General features: G+C 41.9%; 1 protein-coding gene across 1 annotated transcript in view; it reads left to right on the forward strand.

Annotated features, from left to right (window-relative positions):
- The first annotated feature begins 10,067 nt into the window (after positions 1-10,067).
- The window catches only part of KDM3B (lysine demethylase 3B), a 45,489-nt gene continuing 28,340 nt past the window's right edge, over positions 10,068-27,216 (forward strand). Inside the window, exons 1-5 of the mRNA XM_018569835.1 lie at positions 10,068-10,492; positions 21,812-21,979; positions 24,666-24,779; positions 24,871-24,976; positions 27,074-27,198. Of these exons, the coding sequence (XP_018425337.1) occupies positions 10,325-10,492; positions 21,812-21,979; positions 24,666-24,779; positions 24,871-24,976; positions 27,074-27,198 (681 nt within the window). The 5' untranslated portion in view covers positions 10,068-10,324. The remainder of the gene's footprint in view (positions 10,493-21,811; positions 21,980-24,665; positions 24,780-24,870; positions 24,977-27,073; positions 27,199-27,216) is intronic.

The raw sequence follows: 27,216 nt of genomic DNA on the forward strand, positions 1-27,216 counted from the left end.
TTTTTGCCCCCCCCCCCCCCTCAGTTGTAGCACATTGAAATCAATGTGATGCTAATGAGACACATGTCAACAAGCAAAGATATTTATTTTTGCGTGTAGTCCTGTCCTTAAGACCCTTTCGCACCAATGTCCTACCTTAACATAATGCACAACACAATGGACCTGACGTGTGAATGGGCCCTCAGGGCCAGGTCGCACCATAAAGAGTGCGTTCCAGAGTGTTCGGCTACTGGAACACAACCCAGCCGGCTCCCTGCGTTCAGGGGCAAGAGGGAGGTACATTGAAGTCAACGGCACCGCAGCCATGCCCCCCACCCGCAGTGCGATCGCTGGCACCCAAACGCGTGGCACATTAGTGCCTGCATTCTGGTCCTGTGCGATCTGCAAAAGTAGTGCATACAGCATTTTTGCAGATCGCACTGGACTGGAACGCAAGCACTAATGTGCCACACGTTCGGGAGCTGGCGATCACACTGTGGGGGGGGGCTGCGGTGCGTTTTACTTCAATGCACTGCCACTCCCCCTCCCGCCCATGGACACAGGGAGTCAGTCGGGCTGCGTTCCAGAGGCCAACGCACTCTTTGTGCTGTGAACCGGCCCTTAATGTCTTGGCCATGTGTGTGACTGTGTGTGTGCACAGATAAATAGACATTTTCTTTATTTGGGTTCACTGGCAGTGTAGATTTGGATTCCCTTGTTACTGAAAATGTATGTATGGGTTTTTTAATCAACTTTGACATTTTCCTGTGTATATTTGTAAGATTGTGTTAAGACATACAAGTGGTGGTCTAAATTAATTTTCCCTGGCCACTGGTATATGAGCCACATGTGGCTCCTCAATCTCTCACTGATACCTCTCTGAGCCTGTCCTGCAGTATACACTTAGACATTCTCTGATTTACATAAATGAATCCAAATATTTAACAGTGGTCATCATCTGTGTTTCAAATGCTATTTTTTTGTTGTTGATTTGCCAGCACATGTAAAGTTGGAATGTGGCTTGGAACATTAAAAAGTATTTCCACTTTTTCAGTGAAATTAGTGAAAACCCCTCTATATGTTTGTAATCCTATTCACATGGCATGAAGAAAAATAATAAAAAAAAAAAACCATTTGTCTTACCTTTTTAAGATGTTTTGTTAAAACAGGCAAGATGGCCTATTCCAAGTTTTTCTCAGCACCTTTGTGGTGAGCTATCCTAAAGGAAGACTAAAGCTGGCCATACACCTATAGATTATTTGCAGATTTTCTATGGTCAGATGGAAAAAGTACAACAGATTCCTCCATCTATGCTAAACTGTGTGGATGGTGGAATCTCCCACTTGGCCAAGCTTCAGTATCTTGCTAGTCGGCCCTGCTGGCTCTCAAAATACCTGAATAATCATATTGGATGTAGACATTGTGCAGGTATTTTGAGAGCCAGCGGGGCCGACTAGCAAGATATTGAAGCTTGGCCCAGTGGGAGCTTCCTCCACTTTTTCCATCTGACCATAGAAAATCTGCAGATAATCTATAGGTGTATGGCCGGCTTTAGGGCTGAAATTTTGAGGATTGTGTTTCTCTCTTTAACTTAATATACAATGGACAAACCACCTCGGACTGCCTCACAGCCTCTCCTAACATTACAAAGAAAGATAAGCAAGTAGAAATGTTAACCCTTAAAACTCTAACCCAAGTAAAAGCTGTTAAAACTGCAAGAAGCATTTTTTGTTTTTCTATAGCCTATGCAATGTGAATGAGAACATGTAGCAAATATGAAATAGGTGTTATTCTAATTTGGCTGCAAAAGTGAAAATACACTTGAAACTCTCAAAAGTTATAATGCTGCTTCTTTAAATATGTATGGCAACCCCTGTGGTTTCTGGGTAATAAATTGTAGATAGTTGGTGGTTAATCTCAATTTACAAGTGCCTTTTTAGGTTTAAATGTTCACCAAACTGACCAGGATTCTTAACAGGAGCCGTGCATGGTTGGCTTTATGTGCATGAGCTGCCATGAAATCTGCATACAGGATGCTAATCATGGTTGTTCAGAGATAGCAAAAGACAAAGGTTTCTTTTGGCTTGGATTTTGGCCATGATCTGGAAGCAGCTTGTGTTATGCAAGGTGCATTCTGTAGCTTTCTAGGTATCCTGCTTGTTTCTCCAGCAGACTTCGAATTACCTTGAGTGTTACGGAGTTTTTGTACGTGTAGGTATAAATTAAGTCACATTTCATCAATACATATCTGGGTAATCTGTAAGGCTACAGCTGCTAGTTTAGCTATGAGAACCACCATTTAAAGAACACCTCTGTTGTTTTTTTTACAGGTAAGTGCAAAACAAGCTATTGATATGATTTCATAAAAACTAAATCCCACAACCAGCATTCCTGCATTGCCCATAGTCACTGAGCTGCTTGTTTCTCATTCTACATAATGGACTTGCTAATCATTTTATCACTTCTATCTCCATACAAGATAGTTCATAATGGTCTTTATTGAAAAATTATTTTTCCAAAAGGACCAGAAATATGTACTTGAAGTGGAACTATTGTCTTTTTTTGTTGTTCTATGTGCCAATGGGGGCACAAGAAAACCTGGCAGAACAAAAACCTTCTGGCTGAAGTCCCACTTTAAATGATACTACAGAACAAAGAAGCACTTTTACAAATCTTATTGGCTATAAAATAATTACAACAGATTATTAGCTATAAAGATGTCCCTTGTGTCGATGGGTAATGCAGTGTGCTTTCAGGTGTATTCAGCCAGCATTTTACATCAGTTTGAGACAATACTGAGATTATTCAGAATCCCTTTTTAGCTACTTGGGCGTTTCCAGTGATTTTGTTTTATAAGAAGCAGTTGTAAATTGTACAGACGTATACATAAGCCCTTAGAGCGACCAGCTGCTGTTTGTCCCATAGTTTTATACGTTGTAGCTCCTGAAGCTGTCACTTAAACCTGCCCCGTTTTCTCCAACTGAGATTCGGGGAGCCATTTTGAGTCACGCTAGGCACCACGACTCAGAATCCACCTTCCCATAGTTCAGTTGGTTATTATTGGATGTGTATGACCAAAGGCTTCAGACTCTGCATTAACTATTTCAGACCAATTTTGTTTTGTAAAAGTAATCATTTTCCCTTTTGTCACATTATTTTAGCAGAATGAAAAAAAAATATAGAAATGACTTTTTTCTTTTTAACCTTATGCATTGTGAAGCATTACAATACAATATTTAGAAATCAATTGTAACATTAATCTGGACAAATTTGGGGGAAACCAGCTACTTTTTATAATTCAGCATTTCTATTACGTTATGTCTAAGCAACGTGAGCCAGCACCCGTGCGGTGGGTTCATGGGGATAGGCTGCAGAACAAGGACCTTTTTGTTGTAAAGTTTTTCTTTCTAAATAATAATTAAAAAAAAAGCTTTTTGAGTCATGCACACATATGTAAAGTTCCCCTTGCTTTTACATACTTTAAGATACTGACCAATTTATTTATTATGCAGTAGGATGCAAGCTGTTGAATCTGTTTCATTGTATTTATTGATAGAAAACATAGCATATAATTTTAACCCCCGCCCCCCTTCCCCTTTTTTTTTTTTTTTTTTTACCGCTTTATATCCTATTCTACTCCGCTGCATGTACATTAAGAAATATCCTTTTTTTTTTTTTCTTTTTTTAGTCAACTTGTTATAATTAAATTTGGGGTATTGCGTATGGCATTTGAAAAAGCCTGTATGAGTTAACTCTGATTATTGTAGATATGATTGTTCCTTTTATTTAACAAAGAGGGTGGGTATCTCATATTTTACACAATATACTATAATAATCAAATGATACACAGTGCTTTTCCTGTTCAAGCACTCATAATTTTTATTTTTATTTTGTAACTGAATAACCTGTGTGTTGAATAAACATTGTCAATTTTGTTACCATGTTCTTAGTACACTATTCTATATTTCCAGATGATGGATTTGATGGCCAAAATGGTTTCTGTGCCTCCAGTATGTTGTGGATATATTTAGCGTGTCTCTCAGTATGTTATGATCGGTGTAATAGGTACTGTCAAGCCTTGGCAGCTTGTTGGTCTTTGAACATTAACTGACATGATACCCTGATGGTAATATGTATGAGGGGTATAAAATCTTAGTTTTTGTATCTAGAAAGCCACAACATCTGTATATTTTAAACATTTTTTTAATAAATATACGTGATGCCTACCAGACCATCTGATCTATAATGCTATTTTATAAAACAAATAGCAAAAATATTTAACAGTGATACATTAATTGGCAGTACAGTATGTGACCATTTTTCCTATGATCACTCATTGTTTTCATGTCTCACATGATTACAACCTTTCCTTAAGTTATCCAGTCAGAGCTTATATTGGCATTTTTGTTGTGTAAATATGTATGCATGTTGGTTCATAGTGGATGACGCAAACCTGAGGTATAAATATACATTTATGTTTAAGTCCAATTGAACATTCAATTTTAATTCGTTATATATATTCCAGGTGCATCAAAACAAAAAGCGTGCATTCCTAAAGTTTGTTTTCTTTAAAAGGCAGCCATGCCCTGATTAAAAAAAACTTTTCCCCTGCCAGCATGCTGCAGAGAATGACCCTTTCTGTGTGGAAGCAGCAATCTCTCTTCAGAGGCTAGACACCCCATGTCAAAGATAGACCTCTCCAATCACAAGAAAGCACAAGCTTTGCTCATGTCTGAGTTATAGGCCTGGGTTAACAGGGGCATGTCAGACCTTTGCAAAGAGAGCACTACTTCCACACAGAGATCAACAAGTCCATCTATGCAGCATGATTTACAGAAGACAGGGATGTCTACCTGTGGCTGCTTTCTAAAGAAAACCAACTGTAAAGCTGGCCATACACTGTAATATTTTCTTCATTCAACCTGCGGGCTGAACAAAGACAATATTACAGATTCCTCCATCTGCGCTTATGAGCGTTGATCAAAGAATCTGCCGCAGTCTTCATTGTATTCAGACAGTGGCTCATTAGCTGCCTTCTCTGTTTGTTCGAAGATTTTTCGACTGGTTCCTTCAATCAGCTGACCGAGGGATGCTGGCTGAAAGGGTGGCGAAATTCGCACGGTGTATGGCCACCCTTTTAGATTTTGCATTTCTTTTTTTGTTTTAATGCACCTAAAATCTATTTGGCTGATTTTAAATTGAATGAGGAAAGAGGATTTCAGTTTTATTAACTCTGGACCCTATCATATAGTAATACATAGGGTCCTTATGGCACTGGGTACTGCTATTCCAAATTTCAGCTGCAGTGACAACAGCTTGCAGTGTAATTCTGCAGTGCAACCATAAAATCCACATGTTCTCTATAGATACCATTGTATCTGAATGGTTTGCTTAATCTCCACCCAGCCCTGTTGCCAACAGTGGCAGGAAGAAAGCATGATTGCAGGTTCCAAAGTAGCCTGGAAATTTCCTGTCATTTTTTTTCTGCTTTTGTTTGAAACATTTCAGCAAGTTGCATGTAATTTTTGTTAGTCATCCATGTTTAGATTTTCTGATGTCATATCAAGTGTTTGCAGGTGTGCTAAATCTAAATGAGAATGAACCCATTTAAGCAAAGTAAACTAGTATGCAGTGAGAAATCGGCTGTATTCCCTACCCTACTCATTAGGGAAGAGTTGGGTCCTTATAACAATGCAGAGCACAATATATATATATATGTTAGAGGAAAAGGTTGGTGCAGTTTGGTAGTGCGGATGTAATCACTTCTAACTGGGATGTCTGGGAAGCAACTCACCAAAGTCTTAAGGTTTTTCTTTTTGTTGTTGTTTTTTTGTTTTTACCGGCAGCCTCCCAGCACACAGAAAATAATCTCCTCGTGAATCCTGTGATATAACATGTATTTTATCCGCTCTCCTTTAAAAGGAGCCTTTTTTTATACTGTTTTAAAACCAGCTTCATAAATCAGCTCAATGCAAAACTTTTAGCGACTCCGTATGACATGCACATAGCAGGTTTCTTTTTCTCCCATTCAAGGTTTTTGTGGATGACTAGGGGTTCATAAGTTCTGGTCACCACAAAAGAGCTTGTGTAGATAAGCAGAGGGCCCTTGTGATAATCTGTGAATACAGACCATGCATTTAATATTTGGCTAATAGCTTTAATACTTTGCATTATAGTAATTAATTGGTTTGTTACTCCCTAATTTATGTGGGATTCTGTTATTTTCCATTATTTCCCCCAAAACGTCCCATGTGATATGGGATTGATGAGGGTGAAGAAAGTCCCTCACAAAGACTCTCTTTCTTCCTGGAGCCTTGACTAGTTTCATTTTCCTGTATAGGTGATGTCCCAATCTGCATGTAGAGGATATTAGAGCGTATGTCTCCCTGTACAGTGGCCCTACATCTGCAATGGGTGATCTTGTATTAACCCCGCATGGACTGAGCTGAGATGTGACCCTGTGTCCTAAAGGTGCAGTGTTTTGTGGTCAATCTTGTGTTGGTTTGTTACAGGTTATGCACAGCTGACCAGCTTTTTATAAATTACTCGGAGTGTCAGAAATATATTTTTGTAGACGATGAACAATATGCCTTTTTCAGCTGGATAGCTAAAACTGTGAAACATTGAAAAGCTGTCTGTAAACAAGTGTTCTGTATTTTCATTGTTCTTTTTGTTGTTTTTTTTTTCCTTTTTTTTTTTTTTTAATTTTAATTCGTCTGACTGCAAATACTTTAATTTTTCACTTATAGTACTTAGAAAATGATTTGTTAGAGGATAGTTTTGTCTCCTAATCATTTCTCTATAATATTTTAATAAAGTCCTACAACCAATGTTTTGAGTGTATATATTTCTTGTATAAATCATGACACTATGTAAGTGTTGAAGTGAACATCTGAGATTAGAAATGATAATAATACATACTGCCATAGCTTACTTGGGTTTTTAAAGTTCTAGGCTCCAGAGCTTTTCATCCTGATTTAGCATTCTAGACTGGAGTTCAGACTTCTAGTCTTCATCATTTGCTGCATTCTTATTCCGCTACAGTGTTTCTTTTTTTTTTTCTTAGCATGTAATTTTTTCTTAAAGTATTCAAAGAGCACAAACATTGTCTTGAGACAAAAACTCGAATGCAGATATACAAAACTGGACTAGTTTCAACCGCTAAACAAACAATGCATATAATGGTAGACAGACAACTACTCCGGATGAAGGCATTGTTTGTGAACAGACTGCAACATGTAATATGTGGTCAAAAACAAGGGAAAAGCAAGTATGAGAGGAATGGATAGGGAAATGTCTGGGAGAATGTCTGAAGGGTAGTAACTTGGATATAGGAAGGTGGAGGGTTGCTGAATGGATAAGGGGGATGGAAGAATGATCAGATATAATGTGTTTAACGGAGGGACAAGGATATTTGCATAAATGTCGTAGATCTCTACGGGACTCGGAAGAGGAGTAGTTCAGTCAGGTGGCAATGCTAGGAGGACATAAGGTGAATCGTTGTACAGGTGAGTGTTGGAGTCAGGCGTTAGGGGGTGTGAAGTACATCTAATTTGCCGAAGGAACCTTCGAGCCAAGCCCTAAGGTACCAAGAGGTATTTTGAAATGGGCATACAATCAGTTTAACTTGCTGCAGGGTAGGAGCTTTTCTTTCATCTAAAAAAAAAAGACATACACTTTAAAGTTATCCTGTCCCCAAAAAAAAAAGAAGCAGAATAATTTTTATTATAATACAGAATTTATATTGTGCCAACAGTTTGCACAGCATTTTACAATATAAGGAGGACATTACAGTTATAATGCAAGACGAGATGGTAAGGAGGGCCCTGCCCAAGAGAGCTTACATTCTAAGAGGGAGGGGCAATAACTGCACAGGGACTGAATATGTTCCTTGCCTGGTGCATGCTTTGGAATTGGTGTTCCATTCAAGAGCAATCCCCCCCACCCCCCTGCAGCTCACTCTGGTTCGTTCCCCAACCTCCCCATTCTTACAGGACTCAGTAGTGACATAAGGGTTGGTGGGAGGAACCATGCACTGTGGGGAAACCAGGAGAGCGGCACTCAAAGTGTCTGTCAGTTCTCTAGCAGAGTTGGAAAAATGTAAGTATTCATTTTCTACTGATACAGGTATATTTGCTTTGAAGTTTTGGATCAAGATCAATAAGAGGCATCCGAACCCCATTCCTACCTCACATTTATAGACATTCAGCACCCAGTCTTACTCAATGGGCATGAAACTCCCACTGCTTCCCCTTCCTCAGTCAGTCAATACTGCAGTACTAGTCTAGATCCACATGCTGGCAGCACAGGAAGTCCATATGGAGCTGGTGAAAGGGCCCAGGTTGTAGATTCCTGTTCTAGCCAGCAGGAACACGGGGCAGTATTGGGTGGAATGTAATGCATTATCATGTTACCCACCTGCCTTTAAGAACTTGAAAAAAGCTTTGAGTAAAGGGAATGCAAAGAGGGGCTGCCTCCTGGTGGTGGGTGGAGCCACAGGTTGGCAGGGTCGGGCCTTTGGGCACCCAGCAAGAGATGCGGAGCATGTGCCCTGAGTGCCTGATGCTAGTGACACCACTGGGCTAGATGATGTTTAGGATGCTGGCCAGGACAGGTTCTGCGGGTCTGTAGTTGGAACCTTGAAGTGATATATACTTACAGCTCCCTGACCGAAAGTAATGGATTTGATGTTCGAAGTGAACGATACGGATGGTGCCTTGCAAATACCTGCACCCTGTGTGCCAATACTATATGCTATGGTCAGGTACCAACTACACAGCTGTGTAGAGATAGGTCACCAGCACTCAGTTAAAATGCAAATAGTAGTGACTTTAATTAAAAATATCATCACATAGGTTAGAATGCCAACATTTCGGGGCCGCGCAGGGTCACTGTGTCGCCCTGATGAAGGGACCCCAGAATGTTGCCATTCTAACCTATGTGCCGATATTCTTCATTAAAGCAACTACTATTTGTACTTTAATTGAGTGCTGGTGACCGATCTCTACACTGCTACGTGGTTAGTACTGTACCTGACTGTACCATATAGTTTTGGCACAGAGGGTGCAGGAATCGGCAGGGCTAGAGGAGCTCCTGTTTCAGACAAACGTAACCACTGATCAACAAAGCATAGGGACCCTTTTCCTACTGACACCGATTAAGAGGTGACATTCACCATCAATGCTTTCTTCCACTAAACACCGATGACTGGGGACACTTCACTGAACACCAACATAACACGATCTTTCTGCCCCTGAACACCAATATAATTAAGCCATTTATGCTAACCACCAATGTAGCATAGGAAATAGTACAGAAGCCCAATGTAACAGGTGGATTGACACTGACCATGTAACAGTTTAGGGTAATTTGGTGAGGTACACGTAGCACAGTCATGAATAAGTGTTTGATAGTTTTTATTAGCTAGGAATCATGTTTACACCCAACGCGTTTCAGGGGATGTGGCATTCTTCAGGACTTAGGTGAAATAGTATTGTCCGAACCCAACTGTGTCCACAGAAAAGCCTGATTTAGGGGTAAGATGAGCTGGATTCTCAGTGTTTGCTGCTTCCAGTGTGTGTCGGATCTCTGACTTTCAGTAGTGTTATTCATTGACTTGAAAGGGCCTCAAGGCCGTTGGGAGATTTCAGTTACAAGTCTATGAGTCTACCCTGAATGAGCTTGTACTCCTGTTTTTTATCATTTAGAATAATGTAGCGTTAATAGCACCATTCAACAAAGAAATTACCTTGTCTACTTCGTTTATTTTCATGAGTCACTATTTGTTGACCATGTACCTTTTTTTACACACACACACTCTCTCTCTCTCTCTCGTTAACGTTCATGGCCATGCAAATGTGTTAAGGTAATCAAGTGGCTCTAAATGTCTTCTTCATATGCTATAGAAGCCAGCCCGTCATCTGTCAACCAATAGGAACCCTCGCTTCTTTGTCTAAACATGGCTTCTCGACGCCTACGTCAACCAATCGCATTGTTTCTACGCTTGGCAGGCACTCCGAGCCACAAGGGGCGCTGTGGTTTGCACACTCGTTTTATGAACGCTGCAGTTGCACTCTCTGTAGTTTTGGGGATCCCTTCCTCTAGGGGGCGCTAACCAATATTAAATAGCATCTAAACTAATCACAACGAAGGGCCGTTTGGTGTTATTGTTCTAGGCGCACTTCTCCTCCTCGTCACAGGGGGCGCTGTCGACTCCTTACACTGCACTCCCAGCCGCAGGGCGGCGTTGTTGTGTAACGCGTTGTATCAGCGGGTGCTGCAGAGGCCTGGCTCCTTTCACGTCCGGTGATAGCTCGGTGCACCGTGTGGAGAGCGGCCCTAGACAATGACGGCCCCGGTGTCTCCAGTAGGGAAGCGTCTGAGGCTTCTGTTTGGCGAGAGCTCCTGCGGACGGGAGGTAGTCCCGGGCAACCATTCTGTCCCGCTGGGGAAGCGGGCCTGGGAGGGCGGAACCGTGAGGGGCCTGAAGGGAGCGGCGCCCGAGGAGCTGGCGGTAAGTAGCCACTTTGTACCTGGGGACGCAGGGAAGTTAGTCGGGAGTGTCCCGCCTAGGCCTCGAGTCCGGCCCCAATCCGGTGCTGGCGGCCCCTCCCCCACACCGTGTAAACATAGCGCACGGTGCGCGTAGCTTGCTGCCCTCCGCTCGCATGCTGCATAGAGAGCTGTGTGTATATATCCTGTACAGGGGGAGGGTGCTCCGGAGCCCCCACAACCTAGGGGACATTTCATAACTCACCCACATAAACAAATGTCATCACACCGCCTCCTAATACACTCAGAGAATGTGCTGCAAGCCAACTTCTCAAATACGATTCGCTGAGATCTGTTCACACAACAGAACTAGAACTGATAAGTACCTGAAATGTAATGTCTAGAAGACAAGGTGTGTGTATGTGTGTATACATATACACACACAATATGCCCCACATCCATGTGAATGGCAGCCCTACCTGTAGCGATAGTATATTCAGGTGAAGGAGGAAATCCTTTATTCTTCACATAATGTTTTCTTGCATGTTATGTAATCTCACAGTGATAACATGCATGTCTGATGTCCGGGTGCGTGTTATTGCTGCAATTTAACCCTGCACACTAACTTAAACTGGATAACGTAAACCCTAACTAAATAACATCTAGTTTCCTGAAGTATTGTATAAAACAGTAGCCATGCTTTCTTCCTTATACAACATTGTTTATACCTTTTAAAAAAAAAAAAAAATTTGTTATTACCTTTTTGTTGCAAATCAGAACAGCTGATTTTGGGCAGCCTCTATCAAACCACTTCCTGTTTACATGCATGCGCTCCAAAGATGGGTGCATAGAATTTCTCACGATGGACCATATCTGCATACCGTGTGTTGCCACTACTGACTGATCTCCATTGGGAGAGAGTATATGACAGAGTGACAACACAGGAGCACAGTTGGCTGACGAGAACAGAGCATTGTCACATATAACAGGAAGTGCCTGCAGACAAATGTGTTCCTATTCACACAGCTTATCTAAAAATTATTTTTGAAAATATATTTCTTACTTTTAGATGTCTCGTTAGAGCAGGCATTTGGGCTTCTCTTTACAATTTCAAGTGACAGGAAAATCTGTCTGTCCCCAAAGAGGACAGACGTAGCTTCCTCTCATTTACATGCCATGCTTCATAGTCGTGAACCCATTGTTAGGGCAGACAGTGTTCAAATCTAGTTTACAACTGATGAGATTTCCCAGTACATACAGGGGTAATTATGGTAAATAATAACTCCTCACCCCCTTGCATTCCAGAGGAAAATGTAGTTTACATTAAAACCTTTCTTTCAGAATAGAGCAAGTTAATATGTCATTTTTTTGGTTTTGCTATATGGGAACATGTGAATACAAATTAGGTGTTATCCCGTTGCGGCGGCAAAAGTGGACATACACTTTAAAGCAGAACGCCAGGCATATCTTTTCTTAATTTCATGTGTGTAAACAGTAGTTACCTCTCCTAAGGTATACCCCATTGCCTTATTTCCGTTCGGTCTCTTGAAAGTGCTTTTTTTTTTTTTAAATTTAACAGCGCTGAATACATCTCTCGCTTTACTTCCAACCACTGCATGTATGAGAGCTGCAGTTTTCTATAAATGGCTGAGGGGGGTATGAACAACACTATCCTTTTAGTGTATGAGAGCTGCAGCACTCTGTGAATGGCTGAGGGCAGAGGGGGGCATCCAAACACCACTATTCTTTTCATGTATGAGAGCCACAGCGTTCACTGAATGAGAGAGGGTGGTGTACGGATGACACTAGCCTTTCCTTGTATGAGAGCTGCAGCATTCTGTGAATGGCCGAGGAGAGAGGTAGGCATACAAAATACAGTATCCTTTCAGCTCTCATAGATGCAATGGCTGGAAATGCATCAAAAGCTCTACTTTGTAGTAACATAGTAGGTAAGGTTAAATAAAGACCAGGATCCATCCAGTGGTGTTAATACAAATAGTGATATCAGCAGACCGAGCGGTGATCAGGCCATGGGATATACCTCAGGAGAGGTAAATCTTGTTTACACACACAGAATAATAATAAAAGGCTAAGGTTCTGCTTTAAGGCCTCATGCACACGGGCCGTACACATCCGTGGCTGTACACTGTCACACGCACACCCAAACTGCACATCTGTGCAGGTACGGGTTTCCGCACTTGGATGCAGACAAGATGCATCTGTGTGAATGAGGCCTAATTGCAGCATGACATTTGCAAATGTGAAAATATAGAAAAATTCCTTTGACATTCTATACACCTTTATGACATTTTAGTGATTGCGTCAACAAATCCTTTAAGATTTCAGCAAACTCGGTTGCTTTGGGAGACTGTATCCTACCTGTGGGTACTATATGTCCGGTGAAGAAATTCCAAACTAGTGAGTTTCCTGGCTGATAACTTTTCTTACCCCGAGATTATGCAGCAGTTGAGGTGCCTGTGTAGTGCTTGGCTGATGCAGGCACATCAACCAACTTGTGTTTAAAGTGGAAGTAAAGCTTTCCCCCCCAAAAAACTGCTGAATGGTAGACTTTCTATGGCAGACGAGACTGAGAATGTCTTCTGCCATAAAAGCTTTTTTTCTACCTGTCGGCAAACTTTTTTTTTTTCTTTTCTGTAAGCTGAGCCATGCATGCTCAGCTCATCCCACAGACCCGGCATGCCAAGATGAAGTAACTGTGCGCATGTGCTGGGGTTACATCATGCCAGCCGGCCACTCAAGAGGCAGAAGATGCTGAATCTGGAAGAAGACTGGGGAGAAGATGAACAAGCCAGTGAAGGAAGAGTGCAGCGCTGGAGGGGATCGGTATGACAAGTAAGGCTGCTATAATGTGTGGGGCTGCAACAACTAATCGATTAAATCAAATTGATTATGAAAATAATCGTTAGATGCAGCCCTAATAATGTGCTAATATGCTGTACTTACTAGCCTAATACGGCTTTTTTTCTCTCGTTTTAAGCGTACCTTTACTTCCACTTTAAGATTTCTCCCATCTCATGTATATGGACCATAGGGAGGTTCCAGCCGTTTGACAGAAGAACTGATGTGTCCATTGCAATGATCATGGGACCTGCTGTCATCTTTTTCTAATGTCCGTGGTTTTTTTTCTTCTTTTTACTGCTTGTATCATGAAGTGGTTGATCACCTTTCTGTGGGGGAAAAAATACTGACGATTTATCAGCTGAAGATTAGTGTGCTAACAAATCTCCAACTGTTGTACAAGACTTTCAAAGCATTTGAGTGCTCACTGTCTCTTATTTCTTAAAGGGGAAATAAACGTGCCATTTAAAAAGATGGTAGGTATGTTTCATAGAAGAGACTCTGTATGTGTCTTCTGCTAGACCCTTGGTTCTCAACTGGTGGGTCGTGACCCAAAAGTGGGTCGCGACCCCTTGTTCAGTGGGTCGCTATATGCCTTCCACTTTTCTAGGTGAGAGGCTACTCAGCCTCCCCCTACCCTCCCCCGAGCCTAGAACTGTCCATTCTTACACCAAGCAACCATTCAAAATATGCTGCCCGGCGCCAAGTGTCGACTTGAGGTGGGGCCGGCTAGGGGTATGGCCACGAGGGAGCTCCATCCATATGTACATTGCTTATACTGTAGCTGCTTTGCGTGTCCTGTAGAGGTGCCTGGACTGGAGTGACATCACATTCTGGCTCCCAGCTACTCTACGGGCACACATGGGAGCTGTGCAAGCAATGCACATATTAATGGAGCTCCGGCACAGCAGCCCACACTGCCGTGTGTTCCATTGCGATACGACTTGGGTCTCAACTTAATGACCAAGGACAAATGTGGGTCCTGAGCTTACATAGGTTGAGAACCACTGTGCTATACAATCTCATTCCCTGCCTGCCAGCAGGGAAGAAGTAACACCCATGTGATTGTGTTGGTGTGTCGGCCTGGCCAATCTAGATGGTCGAAGACTGCAGACCCAAAATTAGACTGGGAGTAGATGATAGTAAAGAGGGGCAGCATGGATGTTGCATTTCTGGAGGTGGGCATTTGAAAGGGGAGTGTGCCATAATGTACATACTTGCACATTATGGCTAAAGTTCACCCACCACAATGCAAGCTTTAGTTCCGTTTTAAAGCCCAATTAAATGTTAACTTTAAATCTCCAAAATGGTTTTGTTTGGAAAGCTTATCCCAAGAATGAGCCCCCAAATGTAATGCTTGGCACAAGTTTTAGAAATATTGCAGTCTAGCTCAAGGAAACTGACCCAGTAACATTTGATGTACTTTACTATGCAAAAATGCTGTGTGCACAACCCAGTTACAGGAAAAGCAATACAAAACAAACATTCAGGCTGCTACACACAAACTTACACATGCACCCACTAATATATTCCGTTCTAGTACATAGAATGGTTTCTAATTGGAGGATACACTAAGGCTGGGTTCACACCTGGGCGTACGGAATATGCTACTATGCTAATTATTGGTTTTCACATGCGCAGCGTTTTACAGCGCGTCGATCAGCACTGTAAAACGCCCAGGTGTGAACCAGGCCTAAAGGTACTTGGCTTCCAGTTGCACATTCTGTAAAGAACAGAACTTCGTGGCAATTAAGTGTCCACAGGAAAAATGGCTACGGGTTGCAGTCTCTCTCAAAGTCCTTTTTGTTTCAGTTGTAAGTAGATGGAGAGACCCTCCGCACTCCTCACAGCAGTCCCGGCCAGATATGAAAAAAGTGGTGCTCGCAGTGATGAGATACCACGGATGGCGCCGTGCAAACACAGGAAAGTCAGGAAATCACCAGCACTCAGTAGTAAAGATAAATATGTCCCTTTTACATCCCATCTCATCCCTTAGATGACCGGTCACATCTTTCTGCCTTGAGGAAGGGACCCTGCGCGGTCCCGAAACGTCGGTTTATTTGGATGTCTGTGGCACTTTCTGTCCAATAAAAGGGACATATTTATCTTTACTACTGAGTGCTGGTGATTTCCTGACTTTTCTTTTTGTTTCAGTGACTTCCTCCTTGGTCAAAGTTCCATGGTGAGTGGCATGGTGAAGTCCTCCTTGATAAGAGGTGCATTGTGAAGTCCATCATTCACTTTAAGCTGCTGGCTTTTATTAGGAAAAGTTGGTTTCCCAATCCTTAACACCTATGCAAGATATATCTCACTTTTTCCAACTCTAGATGGCAGCATAGTATTATTTATGCTATCAACAGTCAGTGAGGTGCCAGAGAGCCTGACTAAGCCTTAACCAGCCTAGGCGTGGTGTTTATGGAAAGTTTCCCCATAACAATATCCCATTGTGAGTACGCCAGATACGAATAATGGAGAAACAATAGAAGGCAGCTATACCATTATCAGAAAACCAGTTTGGTCTGTGAACAGTTGTTTAGACTAACAATACACTAATATATATATATATATAATTTTTTTTCTTGAGAAGGCAGCCACAGCCTGAGTAGAAAAGCCTGTCCCCTGCCATCATGCTGTAAAGATGGATTCTTGCACTCTGTGTGGAAGCAGTGGTCTCCCCGCAGAATTTCAACCCATCCCCCTTTTGAATCCGAGCTTGAGCTCTCCAATCAGCAAAGCTCATGCTACCTGTTAATTGTAGAGTTGAACAGGAATTAAGGGGAGATCTTTTGATGTGGACATCTTTTCCAATGACAGGGGATTTCCCCTCTTTATGGAGAGTTTTTTTCTCTTGCTTTCTGTTATTTCTCCAGAACAGGTAATTAGGAGAAATATTAGAAATCTTAACTCCAGGACCGCCCATTGCAAAAAAAAGTCCTGTCCCGAACCGCTTATACGAAGAACACGGCTGCTGCTGCAGCCATGTTCTTGGTATAATTTTAAACAGCAGGCAATTGCTGTTTAAGTACAAGCAATCCGATGGCTGTACAGCCGTTGGATCGATTGTACGGTGCATCGCTGTGCGCCCCTCTACCGATGGCTTCCCTGGGCTCCGCTGTCCCCCGTGTAGGCCTGGGACCAGCACGGCGGGTCTCCCCTGACTGATCAGAGGGAGATCAGCAGGCTTCTTGTCGCTGATCTCTCCTCTGATCACTGTATTACATCACTTTCGGTGTCGCTGTGTACATTTTCTGGCTCTTAGTCAGGAGAAGAAGCTTGGGAAGCAGATCTCTGCTTCATCAGCTTCTTTGGGATCTGAAAGACCCCTGATGTCTCCATAAAGAGGACCTGTCACATATTTGCTATTCCATAGGGGGCTTCTTAGCCGCCTATGTGATGCCAATAAAGTTGAGTGTAAAAAAGAAAAAAAATTATGAAAGCAACATAAAAAATGCAAAAATTTTGTAAAGTCCGCCCGCCTCCCATGTGCGTGCACATATAACCTTAACACGCATCGGGTGCGCCTATGTGCAAAAACAAAAATTGCACCATGCATGTTACATATTGTGGCGAATATCGGAGTGAGAGCAATAATTCTAGGCCCATCAATCACTGGTAAGACTAAACTGATGAGCAGTAAACGCTTTTAAAGCGTCGCCTATGGAAAATTTTGGGTATTGTAGTTTTACGGACACACGCAAAGGCTTGACATGTTTCGGATCTATTTACCCAGCGTGACCCTGTCTTTTATATTTTACAAAAAAATTGGATATTATATTCTGTTTCTGTGCAGTAAATTTCACTTTAGTGTATTTTATCCTAAAAATATCGGTTTGATATTTGCAACTAGCATTTTTTTATTCTAAAGGGCTTTTGCTTTCAGAAAATATATCATTGGGGGTCTGAAGCTGTTTTCTAGCCAATTCTGATTTTTATCGTGGGAGCAAATATTAAGAAATTGCTCCGGAGAGCAAGTGGTTAAATAGGAAACACGCAGCAAATAAAAATCTAATGGTTCTTCCTGGTCATTTGGAAGGCAGTTCTGTACGTTCCCATGGTGCTTCAAGTTGGAGAACAGTGATCGTTGGGGTGCTGTCTGGCACCTCGTGGTTCTTACTACAAAGGTGTAGGGGGTTAGTTTTGCTGCTTTAGGTAGAGTACAGACTCACTTTAATGAATCAATCCACCAGTGAAAAGCAAGTAATATCTGGTCGATGTAAAATATTTGTCAATTCACAAAGCAGCGGAAGTTGTTTTTACATATGTTTAGTTTATTTCATGATATTTTTCTTATGACATTATTAAAATTAGGCATGCACCGATACCACTTTTTTAAGGCCGAGTACGAGTACCGATACTTTTTCAAGTACTCGCCGATACCAATTACCGATACTTTTTCTTAAAGGGACAGGTCACATTTTTTCTAAAGCAATACAAAATCATGATTTTAGGTCAGTTTCTTAATATTATGAAGAACATGAACACTCTGTAGTGTGGCACAGCTATATCCAATTCTGCATACCTGACTTTATATTAGAAGAAATTTATAATATAAAGCCAGATATGCAGAATTGGATACAGCTTCTGCATACCTATACAATAATACACTGTTCTGTGTCTTTTTTTTAATAAAAGTTAGCAATCTCTACATAGTTATTTTCTTTTTTTAAAATAATATATGCCGATAAACAGCATTTTTGTGCCCAGCCCCATGAGGTGTGTCAGTACTAACCTGCTGTGTCGTCTTAGCTCAATTCACAGAGATAAATATTGCATTGGTGTGATTTTTTTTTTTTTTCCTATGAAAAATATTTAGATATAAAATTAACATTTTACCATTGGAAGCTTTAGTTTCTTGTGAATGTGTATTATTTCTCATGAATGTGTATTTTATCTCGTATCTCAAATAAGAAGTCAATTTTTTTTAAAGCAGAACTCCGCAAGGGTTAAGTGCTCATTTGTTTCTAGGTGATAAAATAAAGATATACTCACCCAAATTTCCCAGCCGCAAGGGCCAGCTGTCACACGTTGCTCCCTCCAGCCTGTCCCAGCACATTGGAATCTTCCTCAACGTCCTCACATCTATGCACTGTGTATAGAAGTGATGATTTACTAGACCTTAGGCTGCAGAGGAGGGGAGAGATAGTCCAGGGATCGGTCTAAGAAGATGCCGACTGGGAGCTTTGGGTGACTATTTCGTTGTTTTGTTCTTTTAACTTCGACACAAACAAGTGTTGATTTGAAAAAAAATCCTGGCATTTTTCCTTAAAGTGGGGCAGAAGCTGGCAGTACTTTTAGGAGCAAAAATATGTGCAACAATCTTGGCAAATTGATATTTATGTACAAAATACAATAAAAAATTAACATGCATGCAGTATATTCAGTAGATGTGTGTGATAAAAACTTGAGTGAACTGAAAGTAATAACAAACATGAAATCTAACAAAATATGTGTGTTATGTTCCCACGAAATGGTGCTATGGTCACAGGTCCTAAACATCCAATGGCTTCAGCCCTTGCACATCTGAAGACTTAAATGGCGTCATACTTGTTTAGGGTTAATACTGAAGCCAAAGACAGCCACTCATCTAGCATTTTTCAAAAGATTCATTTAAAGCTGATCACTAGGAATACTCACCTCCCTTTTACTTCCCTAAATCTGTGATCACATGATATGGCCTTCCTCACTACAGAGAGGGCGTGTCCTCGTTTGGCTGCCCTTGGCACTGCCTGGGTGATGCAGTTACTTGCATTGTTTTTTCCTGACGTCACCAGCGGACTGTTAGTGGTGGGCACAGATGCTTGGCTCTGGATCATTGGTTGGCATGGGACACATAGTGGATTTTTTGTTTGACTAAAAAGGTAAATGGGTGGGAGGGAAATGAGGAGCACAATATTTGCCCAGGGATAATGGAATTGATTTACTAAAGACAAATAGGCTGTTCACTTTGCAGGGGAAGTTTCTCTTAACTTAGAGGAAGTTCTGCTAAATTCCATCACCCAATCACCAGAGATCTTTTTTTTTTTTTTACATTTACCATGTTTTTTTTTTTTTATATCTCCTGTGATTGGGTATTGTTTGCCAATTAATACATTCACCAAGCTAAGGAAAAATTCCTCTGCAAATTGAGCAGCCTATTTGCCTTTGTAAATGAACCCAAATGAGTTCTGAAGTATTACCATGATGTGCTATACAATTAAACACATGCACACGGTAGTGAAAATACACGAGTCCTGGTATGTTTGGAGCTCATTTCTAAACACACCTGGAAGCATGTAATGCTTTGCTATGGCTGAATGCGTGTCTAAATGTTTAGCAGCATCTAGGTGCATTCAGTCTAGCTGCATTTACAGAAGCAAGATTTTTCTGTGACTGTGTAGCTGCCTTAACCCGTGTAAACACGTCTATACCATGATAAAGGCCCTTTCACACCATAGCACTGCGCTAAATGCACAGTACTTGGTTGTGGTGGAAAAAATAATGCATGTACTACTTTTTCTCATTGCAATACATGGTATTGCGGCACAATACACGGCTGCTGTGATGCGAGTTTGGGGGCCATTCAAATGGATGGCAATGCATTTCAGGTAGCACCAGGTACTGGTGCTAAAGTGCGCTAAGAGGACCGGTACTGTGTGCTTACCCAACCGCTGTGGTGTGAATGGGCCCTTAAAGTTGTTTAGACTTCCCAGATAACTTCTGTATTTAGTGGAAGAGGCTTGTATGCATGAGGCTTAAAGTAAACGCTTTTGTGTGATTTCTGGCAAAGCTTGACGTGGGCTGTGATGTCATTGTCTGTTTTCAGTCAGACAGGTACACCAGCAGTTGGGTAAGAGGATTGGCAAGGAATAAATATTATACAGCACTATTATGCAGGAATCGTCCTGTATTTATAGTAAGCAAATATGGCTGCTCCCATATACATACTGAGGGGAATTTATCAAAAATGGAAGAGAAAATCTGGAGCAGCTGAGCATGGCAACCAATCAGCTTCTCTCTTCAGTTTGTTCAGTTAAGATTAAAAATGAAAAGATTGGTTGCCGTGCACGGTTGCTCCAGATTTTGTCTGCTCCAGTTTTGATAAATTCCCTTCATTGTATTTACAAACTATACTCAAACATGGGAGCAACATTTTGGAATGATACCTTACAATGACAAGCTCATTCACATTGAGTTGGTCTATTCCATATTTATGTTTAGAAAATCAATAAAGAAAAATATAGAGACTGCCATTACTGAACTTTCCTAAAAATGCCATTTGTCTGGCTGTCATTATGAAAAAGTGTTGTTTGTTCTGAGTCACTGATTCTGGGTTTGTAACCTGATGACAAGCACTTAAAATAGAACTATTGGGTCAGTGTTTTGCCCATAGTTCTCCTAAGGGTAACGGGAGAACACAAACTAGCGTCCTTCCGTGACTCAAAGCTCAGTATACCGCAAACTACAACTCGCGGTATACTGAGACGCTGCAGCCGGGACGGATCCCGACATTACTGTCGAGATCCACCCAGCTGCGTGATTGACAGCTGGCTCTGCCTATCTAGAGGCTGTACCCACCCCGTCCGTTCCGCTAGTCATCGCTGGAGGAGCGGAGAGGGGGGGAATTCCTGCAGGGAACCGTGAGTGACAGTCACAGCTCTGCAGGGATAGATCGAGAAGTGAGTGAGCGCCGGTATGTGTTCGCTCACTTCCCGATCTATTGAGCCGACGTGTGACAGTTTTATTGTCACACGTCGGCTCGAACTATGAGGCTGAGTAAAAATCACTCATCTCATAGTTCTCCTTTTTAAGAGGTTGAATTAGTACGACAGCTGCCATCTTGCATTTTCAGAAGGTTGTCACCAAATGGTGGCCTGCAACTTTCAATTTTTTTTTACCTGTTAAAAAAAAACAGGTCATGTTTTAATGCTACTTGGCTATACCCTGGCTTTTGTACACTAGTTTTAGTGGCTGTAAGCACATTTATCAAGATTAAGAGCACACCTAAATTCCACAGTACATGCCTGCTCTTTTGCCATTGCTTCCCTCTTTGCCCAGTCTTTGTCCAGGTTTGGCATCTTCGGCCACCTTGATTAGTTGGCTTAGATAACATAACTCTTATTTGCATGTACATCATCCTGTCACCAATGCATGCCGAGCTAGTACACTGCTCGATTGTATAATCTAAAGCATTTTGCTGGCAGGCAGGTAAGAGACAAGATGTGCAAGAGACGATTGTCTCTCTTCTGCAATTAAAAACCTTTCTGCCAGCAATTTTTTTTATATGTAAAGTTCAACTTTAAAATGTTTTTGTGTTTAGAAATCTTAATTTCTGCTAACCTTTTCCATAGTTATGGGAATTTTAGTGGTTATTTTTCATTGGGTTGATATCACATACCACAAATTTCTAGACATCGTGACAGTGCTTTTTAAGTTGTATATAACCTACTTTTATTGCATTTATTTCTTTAGTATACATGTCATAAATACAAGTTATTTCTTTCAGGTATATGTGGAATTTGATGCAAAAAGTTCTAGGAAACCTTCTTGGGTACAAGTTCATGGAGAAGATGTCTTGGTTATCTTACTGGAAGGACCACTAGTTTGGTCACCAAGGAAGGAACCTATTATTATCCAAGGGGGCCGTATTTGTCCCACTCATTGGCCTGCTCTGGTAAGTTAATTGTCAAGAGAAGCAGATGAAAACAGGTGCTGGCTGGAATATTTTCCAAGTTTCTTTTTATTTAGTGTCTTCAGTTATATAAATCACCATACAAGATAAAGCTCTACCATCCTAGTTCTAATTCATCCCTTTTGTATCCAAACCCAAAATATACAAAAAAAATTTTTGGCTGGAGTTTCACTGTAGATTCTTGCAACCTGTGCTGGTGCTCTAGTAATATCTAAATGGGCTATTTAGTTGCATTATGTGAGTTTCACAACAGGTTTGAAAAGTATCAATGCAATTTATTAAAATTGTCTTTTGTATACACTGGTGTCACAATTGGTGGCTTCCTCCTTCTTGATGCCCACCTAGTGCTCTCTTATGTCTAATGGCTCAAAAAACACCAGCACACTGTCAAAACAATTGGTCTGCACTGCTCTAAAACAGATGCAAGTTACACTTTCTGTCTGTATTGGCACTGAAGCTTTTGTTCTCATCTTAATGGGGACTGATGTGTCCAGTACATGTGCCTATGTGTGTTTCTTTAACTGCCTGCTCTCTAGATCTGAGCGGGCGTCTTTAGACGTCCGGACGTCCGCTCAGGCACGCCCCCTCGCGCTCGGCGCGAGCGGGAAATTTAGAGACGGCGGATCACGTGTATGGGGTGCCGATCGGTGCCCCCCTCCGCGGCCCCCGCCGTTGTCCCGCTGATCCCGGGCTCCGCTGTGCCCGGTGCGAGCCCGGGATCAGCATGTCGCTTGTGACACAGGGGATCAGAGAGAGCTCGGTACACGAGCTCCCTCCGGTCCCCTCTCCTCTGCAAGAATGCGGAAGTGTTGTATAATACATCACTTCCGCATTCTTGTGTCACTCTCCAGCTTCAGAAGCTGGAAAGAAGCTGATGGAGCAGATCTGTGCTTCATCAGCTTCTTTTGGGGGGTCCTAGGTGACATTAGGGGTCTTGGAGACCCCTGATGTCTCCATAAAGAGGACCTGTCACATATTTTGCTATCACATAGGGGGGGTTTATTAGCCCCCGTATGTGATAGCAATAAAGTTTAGTGGAAAAAAAATGTAAGTCCCCCCCCCCAAAATTTAAAGTTACACATAAAAAAGAATAAAAAAACAAAACATTTTTTTAAAGTCACCCACCCATACATACACGCATGCAAACATGCGTCTGGGGCGCATACGTGCAAAAAAGACGATTGCGCCCATTACGCCGCACATGTTACATATCGCCGCGAACGTCGGAGTGAGAGCAATAAGTCTAGGGCCATCAATCACTGATAACACTAAACTGATGAGCGGTAAAAGCTTTTAAAGTGTCGCCTATGGCCAATTTTGGGTATGGTAGTTTTCTGCGATTTCGCGGGTGCGCGCAATTTTAAAGCTTGACATGTTTGGTGTCTATTTACCCGACGTGACCCGATCTTTTATATTTTACCAAAAAACTGGGTAATAATAAATGTTTCCTAACATAATGTAAAAAAAAACTTTTTTTTTTCAACATTTTCTGTAATTTTTCCTAATTATAATAAAAATAAACCCCCCAGTGGTGTTTAAATACCACCAAAATAAAGCTCTATCTGTCCCCAAAAAATGGTATAAAATTCATTTCAGTACAGCGTTGCATGATGGAATAAACTTTGGTCAAAGTACCGCAGCGCTGAATACTGAAAAATGGCCTGGCCAAGAAGGGGATCTAAACATGACCATGACCCGCAGCCCGAAGTCACTGTCAGTCACTCCTCCCGGCTTCCTGCTTGCATAGAAAGCCGGCTTCACATGTTGCTAGGCAGCGGGACTTCCTGACCAATCAGGAAGCTGGGAGGTGGGTTATGATATGCCGTCCGGCTTCCTGATTAGTTAGGAAGCCAGGCTGCCTAGCAACAAGTGAATCCGGCTTCCTAGGCAATCAGGGAGGCGGATCATAACCTGCCCGGGTTCCTGATTGGAAAGGAAGCTGTCCCCTTGCTCCCTCAGCACTGCCAGTCAGAGGAAGAGCTCCCTCTGACCGTAAGTTCCGTTATCGGAGTTAAGTATCGGAGCATTTGGATAAGTACTCGCCCCAAATACTCGCTATTGATATCAATACTACTATCTGTATTGGTGCATCCCTAGTTTTCATGTTTGCTCTAGAAAAAAGATGTGTGGTTTTGGCAGCTGTTGTAAGGGGACGATTTCCTCTAGACAAATATGCTGTGAGGTTTAATCTACTGCTGAAACAATTGTGTAACTTGTCACCTCTCAATGAAGAATTATGGCACTTTAGGCCTAGGGTACCTGGCTATAGCTGTTTTACTTACCTGATCCCCGCTCCCCTGGCAGTCGGCACTCTCCTGGTCTTTCCTGTGCTCTGGCTTGTACACTGTCCTTTTAGCTTCCTCGCATATAATTCAAGTCTGTTGATAGAGCCTACATAATTGGGGATAAAAAAAAAAAACTCCTTTTCCCAGGTACACTAGACCTAAGCGAGCATTTAACCCTAGCAGTGTGGGAGCCTCTGAACATAGGCTTAAAGTTCTCTTGACTGTCAGTCACTGGGTCATTTATTGTGCTGTGTGTTGGAGTACAAAGAAAATCAGTAAATTAGTAGGTACATGTGTTTATATAGTGTATGTTTATAAAGACCATTGAAATCATGAAATGTCATAAAGTGAAAATCTAACACAAACTGTTTTTAACATTGTAGACCTTCACAACTTTGGTGGATAAGCTAGGACTTGGAACACTGGTCCCTATAGAGTTTCTCCTAGAAGAAATATTGCATTTCCTTCCAGATGCCAGTACACTTCGTCTTTATCAGGTAGCCCATTTTCCAAGGAGAAGTGCAGTTATTTAAGAAACAAAAGTCTCTCTGAAAAATAATGACATGTTCTCCTTTCAATTTCCAGCAGATGGGAGTAGACAGCCACAAATTGGTTTTGAAAGAACAGCCTTTACTGAAGGATGCTGTAACTGATGTTATTAATTCAAGAAAAATCCAGGAGATCATTTTACGAGGTTGATTTCACACATTTCTAAGATCTTACTGTTGTATTTGAAATATGGGTACTTAAAGAAGTATTAAACTCTAAGTAGGTCCTCCCAAGGAAGGGAAATTATAAAGTATTTTGCCTTCATTTGCTCCAAAACACTTACTTACTGTTCAATGTTTCCAAAAGCTCATTACTTTAAACAGACTATAGCCGCCGGGACTCCATTTACATTTGTAAAGCCGACTGTCGGCTTTACAATGGAAACGGTTCTGGCGGCTCAGCTGCCACCAGATCGCTTCCAGGGGTCGGGATAGTGCAAGCCCCCGACACCCCCGCCTTGTTTCCTGGGCTCCGCTGCCCCTCCTGTGGGCCCCGGACCGGCATCTTGGGTGTCGGCGGGAAGCCGAGGAGGAGACCATGAACATTATTTCGCTGATCTCCTACCCGCTCTATGGGACCGTGAGCGACGCCGATTGCATCGCTTCCAGTCCCATAGCTGTCATGGCTCGGCTGCAGAAGCCGGGCAATAAGCTATTGGAGCGTGCTCCACGCTCCAATAGCTTAGAGTGGAAAGGTGACACTAGTGGTCTTTTGGACCCCTAGTATCTCCTTAAAGAGTACCTGTCACCACTAATATGCTATCACATTGGGGGCTTGTTAAGCCCCTCTATGTTGTGACGATTAAGTAAAATTAAAAAAGTTAAAAAAAAAATATTAATGTAAAACTAAAATTTTTTTTTAAAGGCCTCCGCCCCCACGAGCACGTCCGCATTAATGCTAACACGCGTCTGGTGCACCTACATACGAAAAAGACGAGCACATTACACATGTTTGGTATCGGCACACGCGCCAGAATAAGAGCAATAATTCTAGGTCCAAAATTCATGGATATCTCTAAACTGATGACCTGTAGTGGCTTTTAAAGCGTCGCCTGTGAACAATTTGGGGTGCCATATTTTGTTGCCATTTCTCGGACGCATGCAACTTAATTTAACTTGGGCATGCTGGGTATCTATTTACTCATTGTAACCTCATCTTTTATATTTTACAAAAAAAAATGGGTATTGTAATATCGTACGACTTAAAAATTTGCAACCGCCACCATTTTATTCTACAAGGTCTTGGCTTTCAGAAAATAATGTTTTGGTTTTTTTTAATTAATTTTCAGGCCTAAAATGTGGATTATAACGTGTGTGCAAAAAACGAAAAAAAGGTTTAAAGTCTTAGGATTAACAAAACAGCATTGTGAATAGTATTTCTAAAAAGCAAGTTAAACTATGACAGCTTCCATATCTTCTAATTAATGACACCAGCCTGTTTTCCCTAGCCCTTATGTGCCTGCTCCTGTCTATACTGCATTGCCTCCCTAGTATCCTTTTACAACCCCTGAAAAATATTGTTTCCTGAAACAAAAAACGACTTTCCTTAGAGTTGGTATTTTTATGAGGTTAGAAGTGTGACTTTGTTTTTACATTTTGAAAAGTTCTGATAATATTGCAGTTTTGTTTTGTTGATTTGATTTATTCTCTGAAATGGACTGTATGGTTTAAAGCCTTGGTTCTCAACTGGTGGGTCGTGACCCAAAAGTGGGTTGCAACCTGGTGTTCAGTGGGTCCCCGCATGCCTTTAACTTTTCTAGATGAGAGGCTCCTCAGCCTCCTTCTAGCGCAGCACTGTCCGTTCTCACACAGAGCGGCCATTCAAAATATGCTGCTCGGCACCGAGTGTAAGCTTGAGGGGGGGTAGGCTGGGGGTATGGCACCGAGGGAGCTCCATCCATACATGTATTGGGTGCTTATAGCTCCCTCGCTTGTTCTATACAGGTACCTGGACCAGAGTAACATCACATTCTGGCTCCCGGCACCTCTACATGCGCGTATGGGAGCTGTACAAGCAATGAATATGGATGGAGCTCCATCACAGCACAGCAAACCACACTGCAGTGCGACTTCCGTCGTGACTTAATGACCAAGGACAAATGTGGATTCCTGAGGTTACACATGTTGAGAACCATTGGTTTAAAGGAATCCTGCTATAATCGGTCCAACAAAGTGATTAACACTAGTTATTGAAAATAAAAGATACTCAAGTAACAGTATGTGCATTTCTTTTCATTTGCTAGGTATCTGCAGTATTCAAGGTCAGGAGGTTGAAGTGTTCAGGCCAGATGAAGATGAAGATTGGGTTTATGGGCTTGTGACCCATCAAGATCCCATCAGCCGTGTAATAAATGTCACAATGAATGAAGTATGTATTCGGGGGGGG

This window comes from Nanorana parkeri, unplaced genomic scaffold, assembly GCF_000935625.1.
Source record: "Nanorana parkeri isolate BGI_ZX_2015 unplaced genomic scaffold, ASM93562v1 scaffold1406, whole genome shotgun sequence".
Classification (NCBI taxonomy): Eukaryota; Metazoa; Chordata; class Amphibia; order Anura; family Dicroglossidae; genus Nanorana; species Nanorana parkeri.